The sequence below is a fragment of the Dendronephthya gigantea genome, unplaced genomic scaffold (genome assembly GCF_004324835.1).
Source record: "Dendronephthya gigantea isolate DGI-Jeju-01 unplaced genomic scaffold, DenGig_1.0 000053F, whole genome shotgun sequence".
NCBI classification, from domain to species: Eukaryota; Metazoa; Cnidaria; class Anthozoa; order Malacalcyonacea; family Nephtheidae; genus Dendronephthya; species Dendronephthya gigantea.
This window is the reverse complement of record NW_021163063.1, coordinates 1183602-1199342: the sequence shown is the minus strand read 5'-3', so window position 1 is coordinate 1199342 and position 15741 is coordinate 1183602. Positions and strand designations below refer to the sequence as shown.

Below are 15741 nucleotides of genomic sequence, written 5' to 3'. Positions count from 1 at the left end.
TATCATTGGTTAACTTTCTAAACCTCCAGTTATTTATGAAGATCACTGGTTAGACAGGGATTACAGCAATCACCTGACAAAATTTACCTGTTCAATTACTTATTTTCTATTGTCCTGAAAAGTTTTTTTAACTGCATTAGGTGTTTACAGCAAACCAATGACGTTTAAATAATGCTACCTATTCTTTTGTTTAAATACAGTGTATGTGTCTAGTGTTTTTAATGCTGGGTTTAAGTATTCCCAAATGTCAAGCTAAGTGTTTGAAGCTCAGTCTTTTAAGTCCCCATGCATGATATTAACTCTGATTTATTGCTGGTTTTCTTCGGTTGATGCCATTGCCTGAAATCGAAAGCAAATTTACAGATGCATTATGTACATACACAATTTGATGAGGTTACGATATATTCAGATATTTATGTTGACCCAAGGTACCTGCTTTAACAGTTGCTGTCCCAGAAAATTTCCAGCCATGCTTTTCAATTTCTTTGATGCATCTTTCTTACATCTTATGTACCCAAAGAGGTTTGCACAACTTAAACTTAATGCAACTGCTACAATGATCTGGAAAATACAATAAATACCCATAGTATGGTTGTATTCTTCCAAAAATCTAATGAATTAGTGATGCTATTAGAGGAACTTTGATCCAGTGCAAATTGAACATACCATCCATTGAAATTTCAAGGATATTAATGATGTGATCAGCAAAAATATCCATATGATTGGAGTGGTAACTAGACCCAGCCAAAATATTCGTGATTCTAATGAAGATATATTCTTATTCTAAAAGTAGAAGTTGCCAATTAGTTGTCAACACTTTCTAATGAAAGGGGAGAAATTGAAGTGGTTATAACCTTGTGAGATTCAAAGACCCAATGGCTTTCACCATCCTCGTCAACATAATTCCACCATCGCAGGCCGACCAGTAACCTTCCAGAAATGTTTTTCACCGTCCAGAAGTCGACAGACAAGAGCACAACAATTATAACAAAGCTGGTTACAAAACTGTTGCTAAACCAACCACACAACAGGTAAACAACAATAGCTAGAATCCGGAATGCGAGATGAACTGCCACAGTAAATGGATGCCTGTAAAATAGAAAACAAATGATGACTTGTCTGGTCAATTTACTAGGTACCATAACTACCATTACAACTACCACGTCAGCAAATGCCACCAAATTATGGCAAAATCTGCACTGTGCACTACACGACGTCCCTCAAGTAACGCAGGTTAAAACAGAGTTAAGGAAATGAAAGAAAGGAATATGATTTTGAAATAACTCCGATCTACAGATCCTTGGTAGAAGCTAAAGAATATTTTGTAACCTAAGTCTTCGCCGCTTCGGGTCCAAATCATCCTCTCCAAACGTTAAGGCGACGTCCTCCGTCGCATCGTCTGACATCTAAAGAACAACATTAGAGAAATGACGAATCTGCGAAAAGCCGAAAAACATCAAATACCAAGAGATCCAGACAAAAATTAGGTTTGTTTATATTTAAAAATCGTACCATTGCCACGATCTTTTTAGTCAACACATGAACACAAGTCGACTCTCACAAATATCAAATTTTCAATTTCCTCAGGAAAACTTTGACAATTCCTTATATTTCCTTAAAATTCCTTGAACTCGTTTTCTTTGTATTTTTTTAGTAGTTTTCTTAGTATTTTTTTAGTAGTTTTCTTAGTATTTTTTTAGTAGTTTTCTTAGTATTTTTTTAGTATTTTTTTAGTAGTTTTCTTAGTATTTTTTTAGTAGTTTTCTTAGTATTTTTTAGTAGTTTTCTTAGTATTTTTTTAGTAGTTTTCTTAGTATTTTTTTAGTAGTTTTCTTAGTATTTTTTTAGTAGTTTTTTAGTAGTTTTCTTAGTATTTTTTTAATAGTTTTCTTAGTATTTTTAGTAGTTTTCTTAGTATTTTTTAGTTGTTTTCTTAGTATTTTTTTAGTAGTTTTCTTAGTATTTTTTTATTGGAACAAGACGCCTGTTCTGGCGTTAACTCCGGCGTACCGCGCACGTGCCATTATATAATAAATAAACATAATAAATAAGCATTATATAATAAATAAGCATTATATAATAAATAACCATTATATAATAAATAATAAATAATACACTTTTCAAATACTTGTATATTTCGCGCCAAAACACACTTGCGACGACGAAAAATAATAAAAAAATAAATAAAACAAAACAAAACCGAGGCGAATTTTCAACTCCATCGCTGACGCCGGAATAACTACAATCTTTTTAAAATAGGTGTTTGGCCTGCATCCTAACGCGGACATAACGTATCAAGCTAAGACAACCACGGACGTGTTGGAAACTATTGTGAATATTCAGACAGCCTAAGGATAGCGGTGGAGGAGGCGGAGAAACACGTGAAACAGTCGTGTTCAGACAGGCTTCTGAAATGCTGGATAAGTTACCAGACAACTATGTACCTCATGAGGTAAGTAGACGTAAAACGTCACGATCAAAATTATATACATGTGCTCTCTCATTTAGTTCCTCTGTCCCTTCACTATACCATCCCGGAACCTTACTCTCTTTTTTGTTCTCTTCACCTATTCTGCAGTTAAAAAAAGTTCATTTCCTATCTCTTGTAAAAATACTTTTATATATGTTTTGATCTGCCTAAAATGTATTTAATACAATAAAATATTATAATATATAGATTGTGTAATAAATTGACTTCGTTATAGCTGTATTCAACCAGCTAACTATAGGGCATTTATTCCGTTGTCTATGACATTAGAACATAAGACTATAAAATAATATTTTATTGCATCAGTTGATATTTACTTGGGACTATAGCAGCTTTATCGCAGTTAATAATGTTTTACAGGCTACCCACATGTACGCATTGCGTACCTATTTTTCTTCATGTTGTTTATCACTGAAGCTAAAGAATTGAGATATAACAATCTTTGATTGACTTTAGGTGTAAGACGTTCGCCCAGCTATTGTAGACCGTATGGAATCTTTAAAAATTTGTGAATCAAGATGAGAATGAACTTAGTGATTCTGTAATTGCTGCTATATGTTTTGGCTAAAATATAAAAAAAACTGTTGTATGTCTCCAAAACAAAGGAGCTTATATTTATGATACCAAAAAGTACAGGATTGTTTGACATCAGAAATACAAAGAATTCGGCACAAAGTGACAATTCACCTTTTAAAACGAAACCAAAAAACTAGAAGCAAAAAACAAATTGTGCTTCAAAACAAAACTAGAATGCACTGCTTTTAAAATGTTGAAATACTGATAGGAAAGGACAACTTTTTTCTAGGCTTTTAATGATTCGTTTATAGTAACATCGCTCACGATGATGTTCGGAGTTGATCGGCATGTTGTCGTACATTATCATACCACGTGATCTGCTATGATCACACGGTAATTATCGCCTGTAAAACTAATCTCAACGTTAAAAAAAATTTCTTTAAATAGGTGGCGATCGAAGGTAGACAGCAAGATCGAAGCTCAGCAAGATTGAAGATTGTTCGAGGAAGAAGGAGTTCGTTGACTAAAAGGTGGGTTCCGGCGATTATATGCGTAATCTGCGGTTGCTTTGTCCGACCCCAGTAGGGGGACCGTTTGCCTAGAGCGTTTTGGTCCCCCGCACGCTGCTAGTTCCTACTATAGGCCTTTACACTAATCTACGGGAAGGCCATAGGCCTTCCTTAAGGAGTACAGTGTAGCTGAGCCGACCCTTTTTTTTCGTTGTATATAGGTTTATCTGAACAGCTAGTTGTCAAGATGAACGTGAAGAGAAAAAGATAAAATGGCGATGCCAAAGAAAACCATCCACGTGGACCGTTCGCGGACCTTTCTGAGCAAGATTGTTGTGCTGTCTGGTCAAAGTTAAGTATTTTACTTTTATGTTTGTGTGCCTTCTGCTAATTGTCGGCCAGAAATAACAAAAAACCATTTACAATATGAAATATTCTGCGTACAAGGTTATCTAAAGTTTCGAGCTTAATTCTGCCTGCAATGATGATAATTTTTTACTGAAAATTTATGTCATAAACAATTTCCGCACCCACAGACTGAAGCAGAACTGAAAATTTTATCTCAACAGCCAGTTATCAAGACGAACGTCAAGAGAACAGTTGAAATTGAAATCAGTTCAAGACTCGCCCGGCCGAATTCAAAATGGCGATGCCGAAGAAAATGATACACGTGGACCGTTCGCGGACCTTTCGAGGAAGATTGTTGTGCTGTCTGGTAAAGTTAAGTATTTTACTTTGATGTTTGTGTGCCTTCTACTAATTGTCGGCCAGAAATAACAAAAAACCATGTACAATATGAAATATTCTGCGTACAAGGTTATCTAAAGTTTCGAGCTTAATTCTGCCTGCAATAATGATAATTTTTTACTGAAAATTTATGTCATGAGCAATTTCCGCACCCATAGACTGAAGCAGAACTGAACATTTTGTCATTAACGTTTATCTCAACAGCCAGTTATCAAGACGAACGTCAAGAGAACAGTTGAAATAGAAATCAGTTCAAGACTCGCCGGCCGAATTCAAAATGGCCATGCCGAAGAAAACCATACACGTGGATCGTTCGCGGACCTTTCTGAGCAAGATTGTTGTGCTGTCTGGTCAAAGTTAAGTATTTTACTTTACTGTTTACGTGCCTTCTGCTAAAACTAGACAATAATTAAGATAGTTGAAAATGTAATTTTATATTAATAATGTCTTCTTATATTCAAGATTTTCCTTGGTCAAGAGTGCAACATGAGCTGTGAATATGAACTTTACTGTCAGATGAACATTGAAAGTGAAGGTAATTCGATTGTTTCTTCCAAATTTATATTAGCCTTGCAGCTCAAATTCTTGTCACTACCTTGTAATACATATCAACTGCCAGGGTATATATTTTGTTATTTAGTGCATGATAAGGGGGAATTTGCTGCAACTAGGATCTTTTTTTGAAAAATCGTCAGGCAGTCACAAATTTTGTTAAGATTACTAAGTTAACATTGCTTCTATGCTCACTATGTGTCACCAGTAATAAATTCCTGTGGTGGTCTTTGAATAAATATAGCAACCATAGTTATAAGTAGAGGGATGAAGTATAACCATAGAATACCTGACCAAAAACTGGACAATAATTAAGATAGTTGAAAATGGAATTTTATTTTAATCATGTCTTCTTATATTCAAGATTTTCCTTGGTCAAGAGTGCAACATGAGCTGCTGTGGATATGAACTTTACTGCCAGAGGAAAATTGGAAGTGAACAACATTTCTGCAGAGAGGTAATTTGATTGTTGCTTCAAAATTTATATTAGCCTTGCAGCTGAAATTCTTGTAGTGACCTTGTAATACATATCAACTGCCCAGATATATATTTTGTTATTTAGTATAAGGGGGAATTTGCTGCAACTAGGATTTTTTTTTGAAAATCATCAGGCAGTCACAAATTTTGTTAAGATTACTAAGTGAACTTTGCTTCTATACTCACTATGTGTCACCAGTAATAAATTCCTGTGCTGGTCTTTGAATAAATATAGCAACCATAGTTATATATAGAGGGATGATCGAGTAACCATAGAATACCTGACGAAAAACTAGACAATAATTAAGATAGTTGAAAATGGAATTTTGTATTAATAATGTCTTCTTTATATATTCAAGATTTTCCCTGGTCAAGAGTGCAACATGAGCTGCGGATATGAACTTTACTGTCAGATGTACATTGATTAGAAAGTGAACAAGATATCTGCACTGAGGTAATTTGATTTTGTTAGGGGTGGTCAGCGTTTGATTTAAAAAAGCCACTACATTGTTGAGATGACAACTATGAAATTGAAATTTTCTTCTATGGTCACCATGTGTGAAACCAATGATGAAACTTAATGCTATAACAGCTGAACCAGTCTGGCTGATTACTAAAATTCCTGTCTTACAATAAATATCCACGAAAAAGACCAGCAATTACTATTTTAAACTTGGGAGAAATTTTTCTGATTTCCATGTGATTTATATTCTGTAGTACTCAGAAGGGTGATACCCAGTTTTTCTGTGTTCAAATTAAATAGCGACATGTCTGGGTTGAATATATGCATGTGACACATTCTTTTTATTGAAAATGGCAAAAATATAATTGGCATAAAACAGAATGCATTCATGAATGTATTGTCTATCCATGAAAGATGACTAAAGTAAGATAATGAGTAATATCTTTTAAAAATGATGTCAGGTTGAAAATACAAACTTTGCTGCCACTTTTTGCCTAAAAGGATTGATGAAATGCTTTTTCTCTTTAGAATGAATGAAGTTGAAGAAAGTTGAGAGGCACCCCTGAAGAACCTGAATTATTTTAGCCCTATCCTAGATTCATTAATTAATATATTTTAGTGTGTTATAACATGTGTGAAATGTGATCAATTATGTGACAATTTTTAAAACTTGGATTTATAAAGAGAAATTTTTCTTTGTAAAGTTTAAGAAGTAAACCTTTTTTGTCTGGTGGTGTTAGTGTTTTGATTTTGCATGTTTTCCGTGTGCTTTCACAATTGAAAATATTTTGGCAGTTGCTTCTAAATGTTTTTTGAAAGGTTTAAGAAGAAACTTGATTTTTGTCGTGTGGTGTTTGTTGTTTCGATTATGCATGTTTTTCCGTGTGCTTTCACAATTGAAAAGATTTTGGCATTTGCTTTTTCTTATACTTCTTTTCTCTTTAATTTCTTCTTAGTATTAGTTTTTTTCTAAATATATTTTCTCTTATTATTTTTTTGATGAAATTATTTTTTTACTTTAGTGTTGAAGAAAGTTGAAGGGCATCCAGATTCATTAATTGATATATTTTAGTGTGAAATGTCATTAATTATGTGACAATTTTCAAAACTTGGATTTATAAAGAGAACTTTCTTTGTAAAGTTTAAGAAGTAAACCTTTTTCATCTGGTGGTGTTGGTGTTTTTATTTTGAAAGTTCTTCTGTGTGACTTGACAATTCTAAATTAAACCTCTTAGTATTTTTTAGTATTTTTTCTAAGTTGAAAAAAGAAAAAAAACCTGTTAGTATTATCTTCTATTTATCTAGTTTTAGTTTTTTTTCTCTAGTTTTCTTTTCTCAAGTTTTTTCTACTCTAGTTTTTACTTCTATTTCTCTAGTGTTTTTTCTATTTTTCTACTTAGTTTTTTTTCTCTAGTTTTTTTCTCTCTAGTTTTTTTACTCTAGTTTTTACTTCTATTTCTCTAGTGTCTTTTCTATTTTTCTACTTAGTTTTTTTCTCTAGTTTTTTTTTCTCTCTAGTTTTTTTACTCTAGTTTTCACTTCTATTTTTCTACTTAGTTTTTTTCTCTAGTTTTTTTTTCTCTCCAGTTTTTTTTACTCTAGTTTTTACTTCTATTTCTCTAGTGTTTTTTCTATTTTTCTACTTAGTTTTTTTCTCTAGTTTTTTTTTCTCTCTAGTTTTTTTACTCTAGTTTTCACTTCTATTTTTCTACTTAGTTTTTTTCTCTAGTTTTTTTTTCTCTCCAGTTTTTTTTACTCTAGTTTTTACTTCTATTTCTCTAGTGTTTTTTCTATTTTTCTACTTAGTTTTTTTTCTCTAGTTTTTTTTCTCTCTAGTTTTTTTACTCTAGTTTTTACTTCTTTTTCTCTAGTTTTTACTTCTATTTTTCTACTTAGTTTTTTTTTCTCTCTAGTTTTTTTTACTCTAGTTTTTACTTTCTCTCTAGTTTTTTTACTCTAGTTTTTACTTGTATTTCTCTAGTGTTTTTTCTGTTTTTTTACTTAGTTTTTTTTCTCTAGTTTTTTTTTCTCTCTAGTTTTTTTACTCTAGTTTTTACTTGTATTTCTCTAGTGTTTTTTCTGTTTTTCTACTTAGCTTTTTTTCTATTTTTCTACTTAGTTTTTTTCTCTAGTTTTTTCTTCTATTTCTCTAGTTTTTTTCTAGTTATTTTTTTACTTTAGTGTTGAAGAAAGTTGAAGGGCATCCAGATTCATTAATTGATATATTTTAGTGTGAAATGTCATTAATTATGTGACAATTTTCAAAACTTGGATTTATAAAGAGAACTTTTTTCTTTGTAAAGTTTAAGAAGTAAACCTTTTTCGTCGGATGGTGTTAGTGTTTTTATTTTGCAAGTTCTTCTGTGGGACTTAACAATTCTAAATTCAAACCTCTTAATATTTTTTAGTATTTTTTCTAAGTTAAACCTGTTAGTGTTATCTTCTATTTCTCTACTTTCTTCTATTTCTCTAGTTTTTTTATATTTTTCCTTCTATTTCTCTAGTTTTTTTTCTAGTATAGAAAACTAGACAAAAAACTAATTTCATCAAAAAAATAATAAAAGAAAATATATTTAGAAAAAAACTAATACTAAGAAGAAATTAAAGAGAAAAGAAGTATAAGAAAAAGCCAAAAGCAAATGCCAAAATCTTTTCAATTGTGAAAGCACACGGAAAAACATGCAAAATCGAAACAACAAACACCACACGACAAAAATCAAGTTTCTTCTTAAACTTTTCAAAAAACATTTAGAAGCAACTGCCAAAATATTTTCAATTGTGAAAGCACACGGAAAACATGCAAAATCAAAACACTAACACCACCAGACAAAAAAGGTTTACTTCTTAAACTTTACAAAGAAAAATTTCTCTTTATAAATCCAAGTTTTAAAAATTGTCACATAATTGATCACATTTCACACATGTTATCACACACTAAAATATATTAATTAATGAATCTAGGATAGGGCTAAAATAATTCAGGTTCTTCAGGGGTGCCTCTCAACTTTCTTCAACTTCATTCATTCTAAAGAGAAAAAGCATTTCATCAATCCTTTTAGGCAAAAAGTGGCAGCAAAGTTTGTATTTTCAACTTGACATCATTTTTAAAAGATATTACTCATTATCTTAATTTAGTCATCTTTCATGGATAGACAATACATTCATGAATGCATTTTGTTTTATGCCAATTATATTTTTGCCATTTTCAATAAAAAGAATGTGTCACATGCATATATTCAACCCAGACATGTCACTATTTAATTTGAACACAGAAAAACTGGGTATCACCCTTCTGAGTACTACAGAATATAAATCACATGGAAATCAGAAAAATTTCTCCCAAGTTTAAAATAGTAATTGCTGGTCTTTTTCGTGGATATTTATTGTAAGACAGGAATTTTAGTAATCAGCCAGACTGGTTCAGCTGTTATAGCATTAAGTTTCATCATTGGTTTCACACATGGTGACCATAGAAGAAAATTTGAATTTCATAGTTGTCATCTCAACAATGTAGTGGCTTTTTTAAATCAAATGCTGACCACCCCTAACAAAATCAAATTACCTCAGTGCAGTGCATGTTGCACTCTTGACCAGGGAAAATCTTGAATATATAAAGAAGACATTATTAATACAAAATTCCATTTTCAACTATCTTAATTATTGTCTAGTTTTTCGTCAGGTATTCTATGGTTACTCGATCATCCCTCTATATATAACTATGGTTGCTATATTTATTCAAAGACCAGCACAGGAATTTATTACTGGTGACACATAGTGAGTATAGAAGCAAAGTTCACTTAGTAATCTTAACAAAATTTAGCTGTCTGACAATTTTCCAAAAAAAAATCCTAGTTGCAGCAAATCCCCCCTTATACTAAATAACAAAATATATATCTGGGCAGTTGATATGTATTACAAGGTCACTACAAGAATTTCAGCTGCAAGGCTAATATAAATTTTGAAGCAACAATCGAATTACCTCTCTGCAGAAATGTTGTTCACTTCCAATTTTCCTCTGACAGTAAAGTTCATATCCACAGCAGCTCATGTGGCTGGTTGCACTCTTGACCAAGGAAAATCTTGAATATATAAAGAAGACATTATTAATACAAAATTCCATTTTCAACTATCTTAATTATTGTCTAGTTTTTCGTCAGGTATTCTATGGTTACTCGATCATCCCTCTATACATAACTATGGTTGCTATATTTATTCAAAGACCAGCACGGGAATTTATTACTGGTGACACATAGTGAGTATAGAAGCAAAGTTCACTTAGTAATCTTAACAAAATTTGTAACTGCCTGACGATTTTCCAAAAAAAAATCCTAGTTGCAGCAAATTCCCCCATATATTAAATAACAAAATATATATCTGGGCAGTTGATATGTATTACAAGGTCACTACAAGAATTTCAGCTGCAAGGTTAATATAAATTTTGAAGCAACAATTGAATTACCTCTCTGCAGAAATGTTGTTCACTTCCAATTTTGCTCTGACAGTAAAGTTCATATCCACAGCAGCTCATGCATGTGGCCGGTTGCACTCTTGACCAAGGAAAATCTTAAATATATAAAGAAGACATTATTAATACAAAATTCCATTTTCAACTATCTTAATTATTGTCTAGTTTTTCGTCAGGTATTCTATGGTTACTCGATCATCCCTCTATACATAACTATGGTTGCTATATTTATTCAAAGACCAGCACAGGAATTTATTACTGGTGACACATAGTGAGTATAGAAGCAAAGTTCACTTAGTAATCTTAACAAAATTTGTGACTGCCTGACGATTTTCAAAAAAAAAAAAATCCTAGTTGCAGCAAATTCCCCCTTATCATGCACTAAATAATAAAATATATACCCTGGCAGTTGATATGTATTACAAGGTAGTGACAAGAATTTGAGCTGCAAGGCTAATATAAATTTGGAAGAAACAATCGAATTACCTTCACTTTCAATGTTCATCTGACAGTAAAGTTCATATTCACAGCTCATGTTGCACTCTTGACCAAGGAAAATCTTGAATATAAGAAGACATTATTAATATAAAATTACATTTTCAACTATCTTAATTATTGCCTAGTTTTAGCAGAAGGCACATAAACAGTAAAGTAAAATACTTAACTTTGACCAGACAGCACAACAATCTTGGTCAGAAAGGTCCGCGAACGGTCCACGTGGATGGTTTTCTTTGGCATCGCCATTTTGAATTCGGCCGGCGAGTCTTGAACTGATTTCTATTTCAACTGTTCTCTTGACGTTCGTCTTGATAACTGGCTGTTGAGATAAACGTTAATGACAAAATGTTCAGTTCTGCTTCAGTCTATGGGTGCGGAAATTGCTCATGACATAAATTTTCAGTAAAAAATTATCATCATTGCAGGCAGAATTAAGCTCGAAACTTTAGATAACCTTGTACGCAGAATATTTCATATTGTATATGGTTTTTTGTTATTTCTGGCCGACAATTAGTAGAAAGCACACAAACATCAAAGTAAAATACTTAACTTTGCCAGACAGCACAACAATCTTGCTCGAAAGGTCCGCGAACGGTCCACGTGTATCATTTTCTTCGGCATCGCCATTTTGAATTCGGCCGGGCGAGTCTTGAACTGATTTCAATTTCAACTGTTCTCTTGACGTTCGTCTTGATAACTGGCTGTTGAGATAAAATGTTCAGTTCTGCTTCAGTCTGTGGGTGCGAAAATTGCTCATGACATAAATTTTCAGTAAAAATTATCATCATTGCAGGCAGAATTAAGCTCGAAACTTTAGATAACCTTGTACGCAGAATATTTCATATTGTATATGGTTTTTTGTTATTTCTGACCGACAATTAGCAGAAGGCACACAAACATAAAAGTAAAATACTTAACTTGGACCAGACAGCACAACAATCTTGCTCAGAAAGGTCCGCGAACGGTCCACGTGGATGGTTTTCTTTGGCATCGCCATTTTATCTTTTTCTCTTCACGTTCATCTTGACAACTAGCTGTTCAGATAAACCTATATACAACGAAAAAAAAGGGTCGGCTCAGCTACACTGTACTCCTTAAGGAAGGCCTACGGCCTTCCCGTAGATTAGTGTAAAGGCCTACAAGTGGGAACTAGTCAACTAGCAGCGTGCGGGGGACCAAAACGCTCTAGGCAAACGGTCCCCCTACTGGGGTCGGACAAAGCAACCGCAGATTACGCATATAATCGCCGGAACCCACCTTTTAGTCAACGAACTCCTTCTTCCTCGAACAATCTTCAATCTTGCTGAGCTTCGACCTTGCTGTCTACCTTCGATCGCCACCTATTTAAAGAAATTTTTTTTTAACGTTGAGATTAGTTTTACAGGCGATAATTACCATGTGATCATAGCAGATCACGTGGTATGATAATGTACGACAACATGCCGATCAACTCCGAACATCATCGTGAGCGATGTTACTATAAACGAATCACTAAAAGCCTAGAAAAAAGTTGTCCTTTCCTATCAGTATTTCAACATTTTAAAAGCAGTGCATTCTAGTTTTGTTTTGAAGCACAATTTGTTTTTTGCTTCTAGTTTTTTGGTTTCGTTTTAAAAGGTGAATTGTCACTGTGTGCCGAATTCTTTGTATTTCTGATGTCAAACAATCCTGTACTTTTTGGTATCATAAATATAAGCTCCTTTGTTTTGGAGACATACAACAGTTTTTTTATATTTTAGCCAAAACATATAGCAGCAATTACAGAATCACTAAGTTCATTCTCATCTTGATTCACAAATTTTTGACAAAAGATTCAAATTTAACAAAAGATTCCATACGGTCTACAATAGCTGGGCGAACGTCTTACACCTAAAGTCAGTCAAAGATTGTTATTGATAAACAACATGAAGAAAAACATCACTTAATGACAGAAAACAACACAGATCAGTATACCATGAGAAACATTAAAAGGCCTTTACGATCTCTTATAATAATTACCTTGGCAAACATTTTGCAAGAAAACTCTCACACAGTCCAGTTAACTGATAACACTAAATGACATGCCTCCGAATAGCTTTTGTTCTGCTCCGAGAAGGTCATCGTTTGCAGTTCCTTGGCTAGCAATAATAGAACAAAATGATTAGGACTCCACATTCTAGATGGCGTTGGCCTTGCAGCACTTGTCCACAGGATGTAAATTGACAGTCATCTCGGGCAGTCATCTCAGGCAGTCATCTCAGGCAGTCATTTCAGGCAGTCATCTCAGGCAGTCATCTCAGGCAGTCATCTCAGGCAATCATCTCAGGCAGTCATCTCGGGCAGTCATCTCGGGCAGTCATCTCAGGCAGTCATCTCAGGCAGTCATCTCGGGCAGTCATCTCGGGCAGTCATCTCGGGCAATCATCTCTCTGTGTTGACGTGAACGCTCAAGGCAGAACAGGATCTCACAATGATCGTGATGGCGCCCTACTTTATTTTGTTGACGGATCCTGTGGTTCTCTTCCTTGTCCACCATACGCTAATGGTAAAGAACTCACTTATGTGGTTTGCACAAAATGATTTTAAGAACTTAGGAGCTGAGAGTGGGAATTTATTCTAAACAAGACGCCTGCTCAAGGTGTTCACTCCGCCTGCATGCCAACTGATGTACATAATTCATCCGTGGACCGTGTAACCCAGGGCTTCTCGGTCAATGTGTTTTGGTTTATCTGTGGAAATGCCAACTTCTGTCGCCCAAAACGACGAAAAGGAAAAAAGACCATGGCATTTTAAGACTCCGCTGCGCATACGCAGGCGGAGTAAAAAACTTTTAACGGATTTTGTTGATTAACGGACTTTTGCGGATTTTGAATATTTAAATTTTTTTGGTATTTTAAAAAATACATAATAATATGCTGTTTGATTAAAACAATTACCGACCGGCAAAAAAACGGGAAGTTTTCAAATATTTTTTAGATATTTCTCTTTAAGCTAAAGTCTCGAAATTTCTACACGAAATATAACTTTTTAATAGCTTTAATTTGATATACGGCTCAACATTTGGCGTCAAGTATTTCAGCTAAAAACTCAGAAAAAGTAAAAAGCACTGGCTTCAATTCCCCCCCCCTGAGTTATCATTCCAGTTTGTTTACAGTTCAACGTTTGTGGTGGAAAATTCGGCAAGATGGCCGCTGTTCGAGGCATGGCGTTTACGAGGTACTTTGATATTTCAATGCTTTTCTCATATATAGCTCACTTTTAAAATAATTGAGAAAAAGTACAGTTTCTAAGTTATTGTAACACGAGTCTCAGTGACTCTTACCCACTACTTTTTTCTTTCAAGAATCTTCGCCAGCCGTTGTGTTCGAGGGTTACGAAGTACTGAAACCAGATGGCTGAGTGCTGTTGAAGTCCAGAAAGAAGCCGAGTGCGAAACAAGTTCGACAGAAAAAAATTATCCAGAGCATATTGTAAATATTGTCGACAAAATCTCACAGCTAACACTTGTTGAGACTGCTGAACTTAATGAACTTTTAAAGGTAGTATATGAACTTAATGAACTTTTAAAGGTAGTATATAATAGCTAGTATATTGAACTTATTCTGCCCGAATTTATTTTGAATACCATTACCTGTAAAGGCAGCCACGGCTGACAATCTGGAAGATATGGTCGTCTTTGCAAGCCAAGCTTAAAAAAAGAATGCAAAATAACATTGTTTTATTGTTGGTAATGCTAGAGCCATGCATATAGTACATGCTTTACAACACTCGAATATTTCAGGTGAGATTGAAAATTCCCGATGCCCCAATGATGGCGATGGGAGCGATGCCTCAGGTGGTGGAACAGGTGGGAATCTCTGAAAGAAGCATTTGAATTACGTCACTTCCGTTAGGAAATCCAATTACATCAGGGCTTTAGTGATAGTAATACGGTAGTTATATTTACACACATCAATACTGTATTTTTTGTGGGGCCCTGTGTGATATAATCATTAACCAGGTTCACTTCTACATAATATATATATCATCAATTAATAATATACAACATGATGATATATTGGACTATAGAAGAATGAATATTTAACTTTTACCTAATAATTACATTTACACACATGTACTTTATCAGCAGTGTTGCCAGCATCTGTAATTGGGGAGACTGTATAGATATATTTATGTGGTTGAAATTTACTGTCTTTACAGTCTGTTAACACAAATATGGCCCCTCGATTATCAACGCTAGCTATACCACTGAGCTTTACAATGACAAGAATCAATTACATACTTTTGGTTTGCTAGTCCTGTGAGCAACAAGTTCTTTGACATTTTTTGCAACTTTGAAGAAACTCTGAGAGGATAATAAAAAAATAATCATTAAAAGAACTACCATCATCAGATATATCAACATAATATTTTTTGTATTAGACCGAAGTGGCAGAAGAGAAAAAAGAAGAACAGACTGAATTTACTGTCAAACTCATGTCATTTGACGACGGTGGAAAAATCAAACTGATCAAAGAAGTGAAAAATCTGGTGGATGGATTGAATCTTGTACAGGTATTGAATGACTTGTTCATTTTCTCAATGCAACACTTTAAATTTACTTGCTTTAAATTTACTCATAAATGAAAAAGCATAACATCCAAACCTGGTTTTATAGGATTTCAAATGAATTCACATCCTTCTTTCTAGGCAAAGAAATTTGTAGAAAGTGTTCCACAAGTCTTAAAAGAAAACATCAGCAAGGAGGATGCGGATAAACTGAAAAACCAAATAGAAGCAGCAGGGGGAACAGTGGAAATAGAATGAAGTGAAATGGCTCAAAGTGAGCAATATCCATCGTGATAGCCTATGGACTGACTGGCTTGTATGCTTGGAAACAAATCGCAGGAAAATAAGTCACTTCCAACAAACTCTTAAGCAGATAAAAATAAAGATTTGTTAAACTTGAAAATAAAACAAATTATTTCGAAAACTCTGGTTTTGTTTGCAAATACTTCTTAAGTGGGTAAATGAGTAAAATCATTTCCTTAGATTGACAAAAATGCTG

General features: G+C 33.8%; 2 protein-coding genes and 5 long non-coding RNA genes across 9 annotated transcripts; 3 read left to right on the top strand and 4 right to left on the bottom strand.

The window, feature by feature from the left end:
* Window positions 1–76: 76 nt before the first annotated feature.
* Window positions 77–1566, bottom strand: LOC114529061 (Golgi apparatus membrane protein TVP23 homolog B-like). Its single transcript, XM_028550785.1, has 6 exons — window positions 1513–1566; window positions 1330–1406; window positions 855–1089; window positions 667–783; window positions 433–561; window positions 77–339 (listed from the first exon to the last, which is right to left on the bottom strand). The coding sequence occupies exons 1-6, from the start codon at window positions 1513–1515 to the stop codon at window positions 307–309; spliced, it is 594 nt and encodes a 197-aa protein (XP_028406586.1). The 5' UTR covers window positions 1516–1566; the 3' UTR covers window positions 77–306.
* LOC114529062 lies at window positions 1301–4176 on the top strand. The gene is made up of 5 exons (XR_003687575.1): window positions 1301–1487; window positions 2260–2452; window positions 3452–3534; window positions 3735–3864; window positions 4083–4176. It is a non-coding gene; the product is annotated as an uncharacterized LOC114529062 (long non-coding RNA).
* Window positions 4177–5251: 1075 nt separating this feature from the next.
* LOC114529195 lies at window positions 5252–6397 on the top strand. Its single transcript, XR_003687590.1, has 3 exons — window positions 5252–5269; window positions 5649–5743; window positions 6281–6397. It is a non-coding gene; the product is annotated as an uncharacterized LOC114529195 (long non-coding RNA).
* Window positions 6398–9806: 3409 nt separating this feature from the next.
* On the bottom strand, window positions 9807–10745 carry LOC114529194. Its single transcript, XR_003687589.1, has 3 exons — window positions 10704–10745; window positions 10212–10315; window positions 9807–9831 (listed from the first exon to the last, which is right to left on the bottom strand). It is a non-coding gene; the product is annotated as an uncharacterized LOC114529194 (long non-coding RNA).
* Window positions 10746–11651: 906 nt separating this feature from the next.
* On the bottom strand, window positions 11652–12995 carry LOC114529173. Its single transcript, XR_003687585.1, has 3 exons — window positions 12714–12995; window positions 11973–12055; window positions 11652–11763 (listed from the first exon to the last, which is right to left on the bottom strand). It is a non-coding gene; the product is annotated as an uncharacterized LOC114529173 (long non-coding RNA).
* A 50-nt stretch (window positions 12996–13045) lies between these two features.
* Window positions 13046–15097, bottom strand: LOC114529167. Its single transcript, XR_003687584.1, has 3 exons — window positions 14977–15097; window positions 14326–14382; window positions 13046–13233 (listed from the first exon to the last, which is right to left on the bottom strand). It is a non-coding gene; the product is annotated as an uncharacterized LOC114529167 (long non-coding RNA).
* On the top strand, window positions 13871–15671 carry LOC114529166 (39S ribosomal protein L12, mitochondrial-like). 3 transcript variants are annotated; one of them, XM_028550933.1, is made up of 6 exons: window positions 13871–13910; window positions 14038–14211; window positions 14242–14263; window positions 14476–14541; window positions 15117–15248; window positions 15384–15671. In XM_028550933.1, exons 1-6 carry the CDS (start codon window positions 13879–13881, stop codon window positions 15498–15500), a joined length of 543 nt encoding a protein of 180 aa, XP_028406734.1. In that variant the 5' UTR covers window positions 13871–13878; the 3' UTR covers window positions 15501–15671. The 3 variants fall into 3 exon arrangements, with proteins under 3 accessions (XP_028406734.1, XP_028406732.1, XP_028406733.1); XM_028550931.1 differs by having other exon boundaries at window positions 14038–14263; XM_028550932.1 differs by lacking the exon at window positions 14242–14263 and having other exon boundaries at window positions 14038–14233; window positions 15384–15668.
* Window positions 15672–15741: the final 70 nt, after the last annotated feature.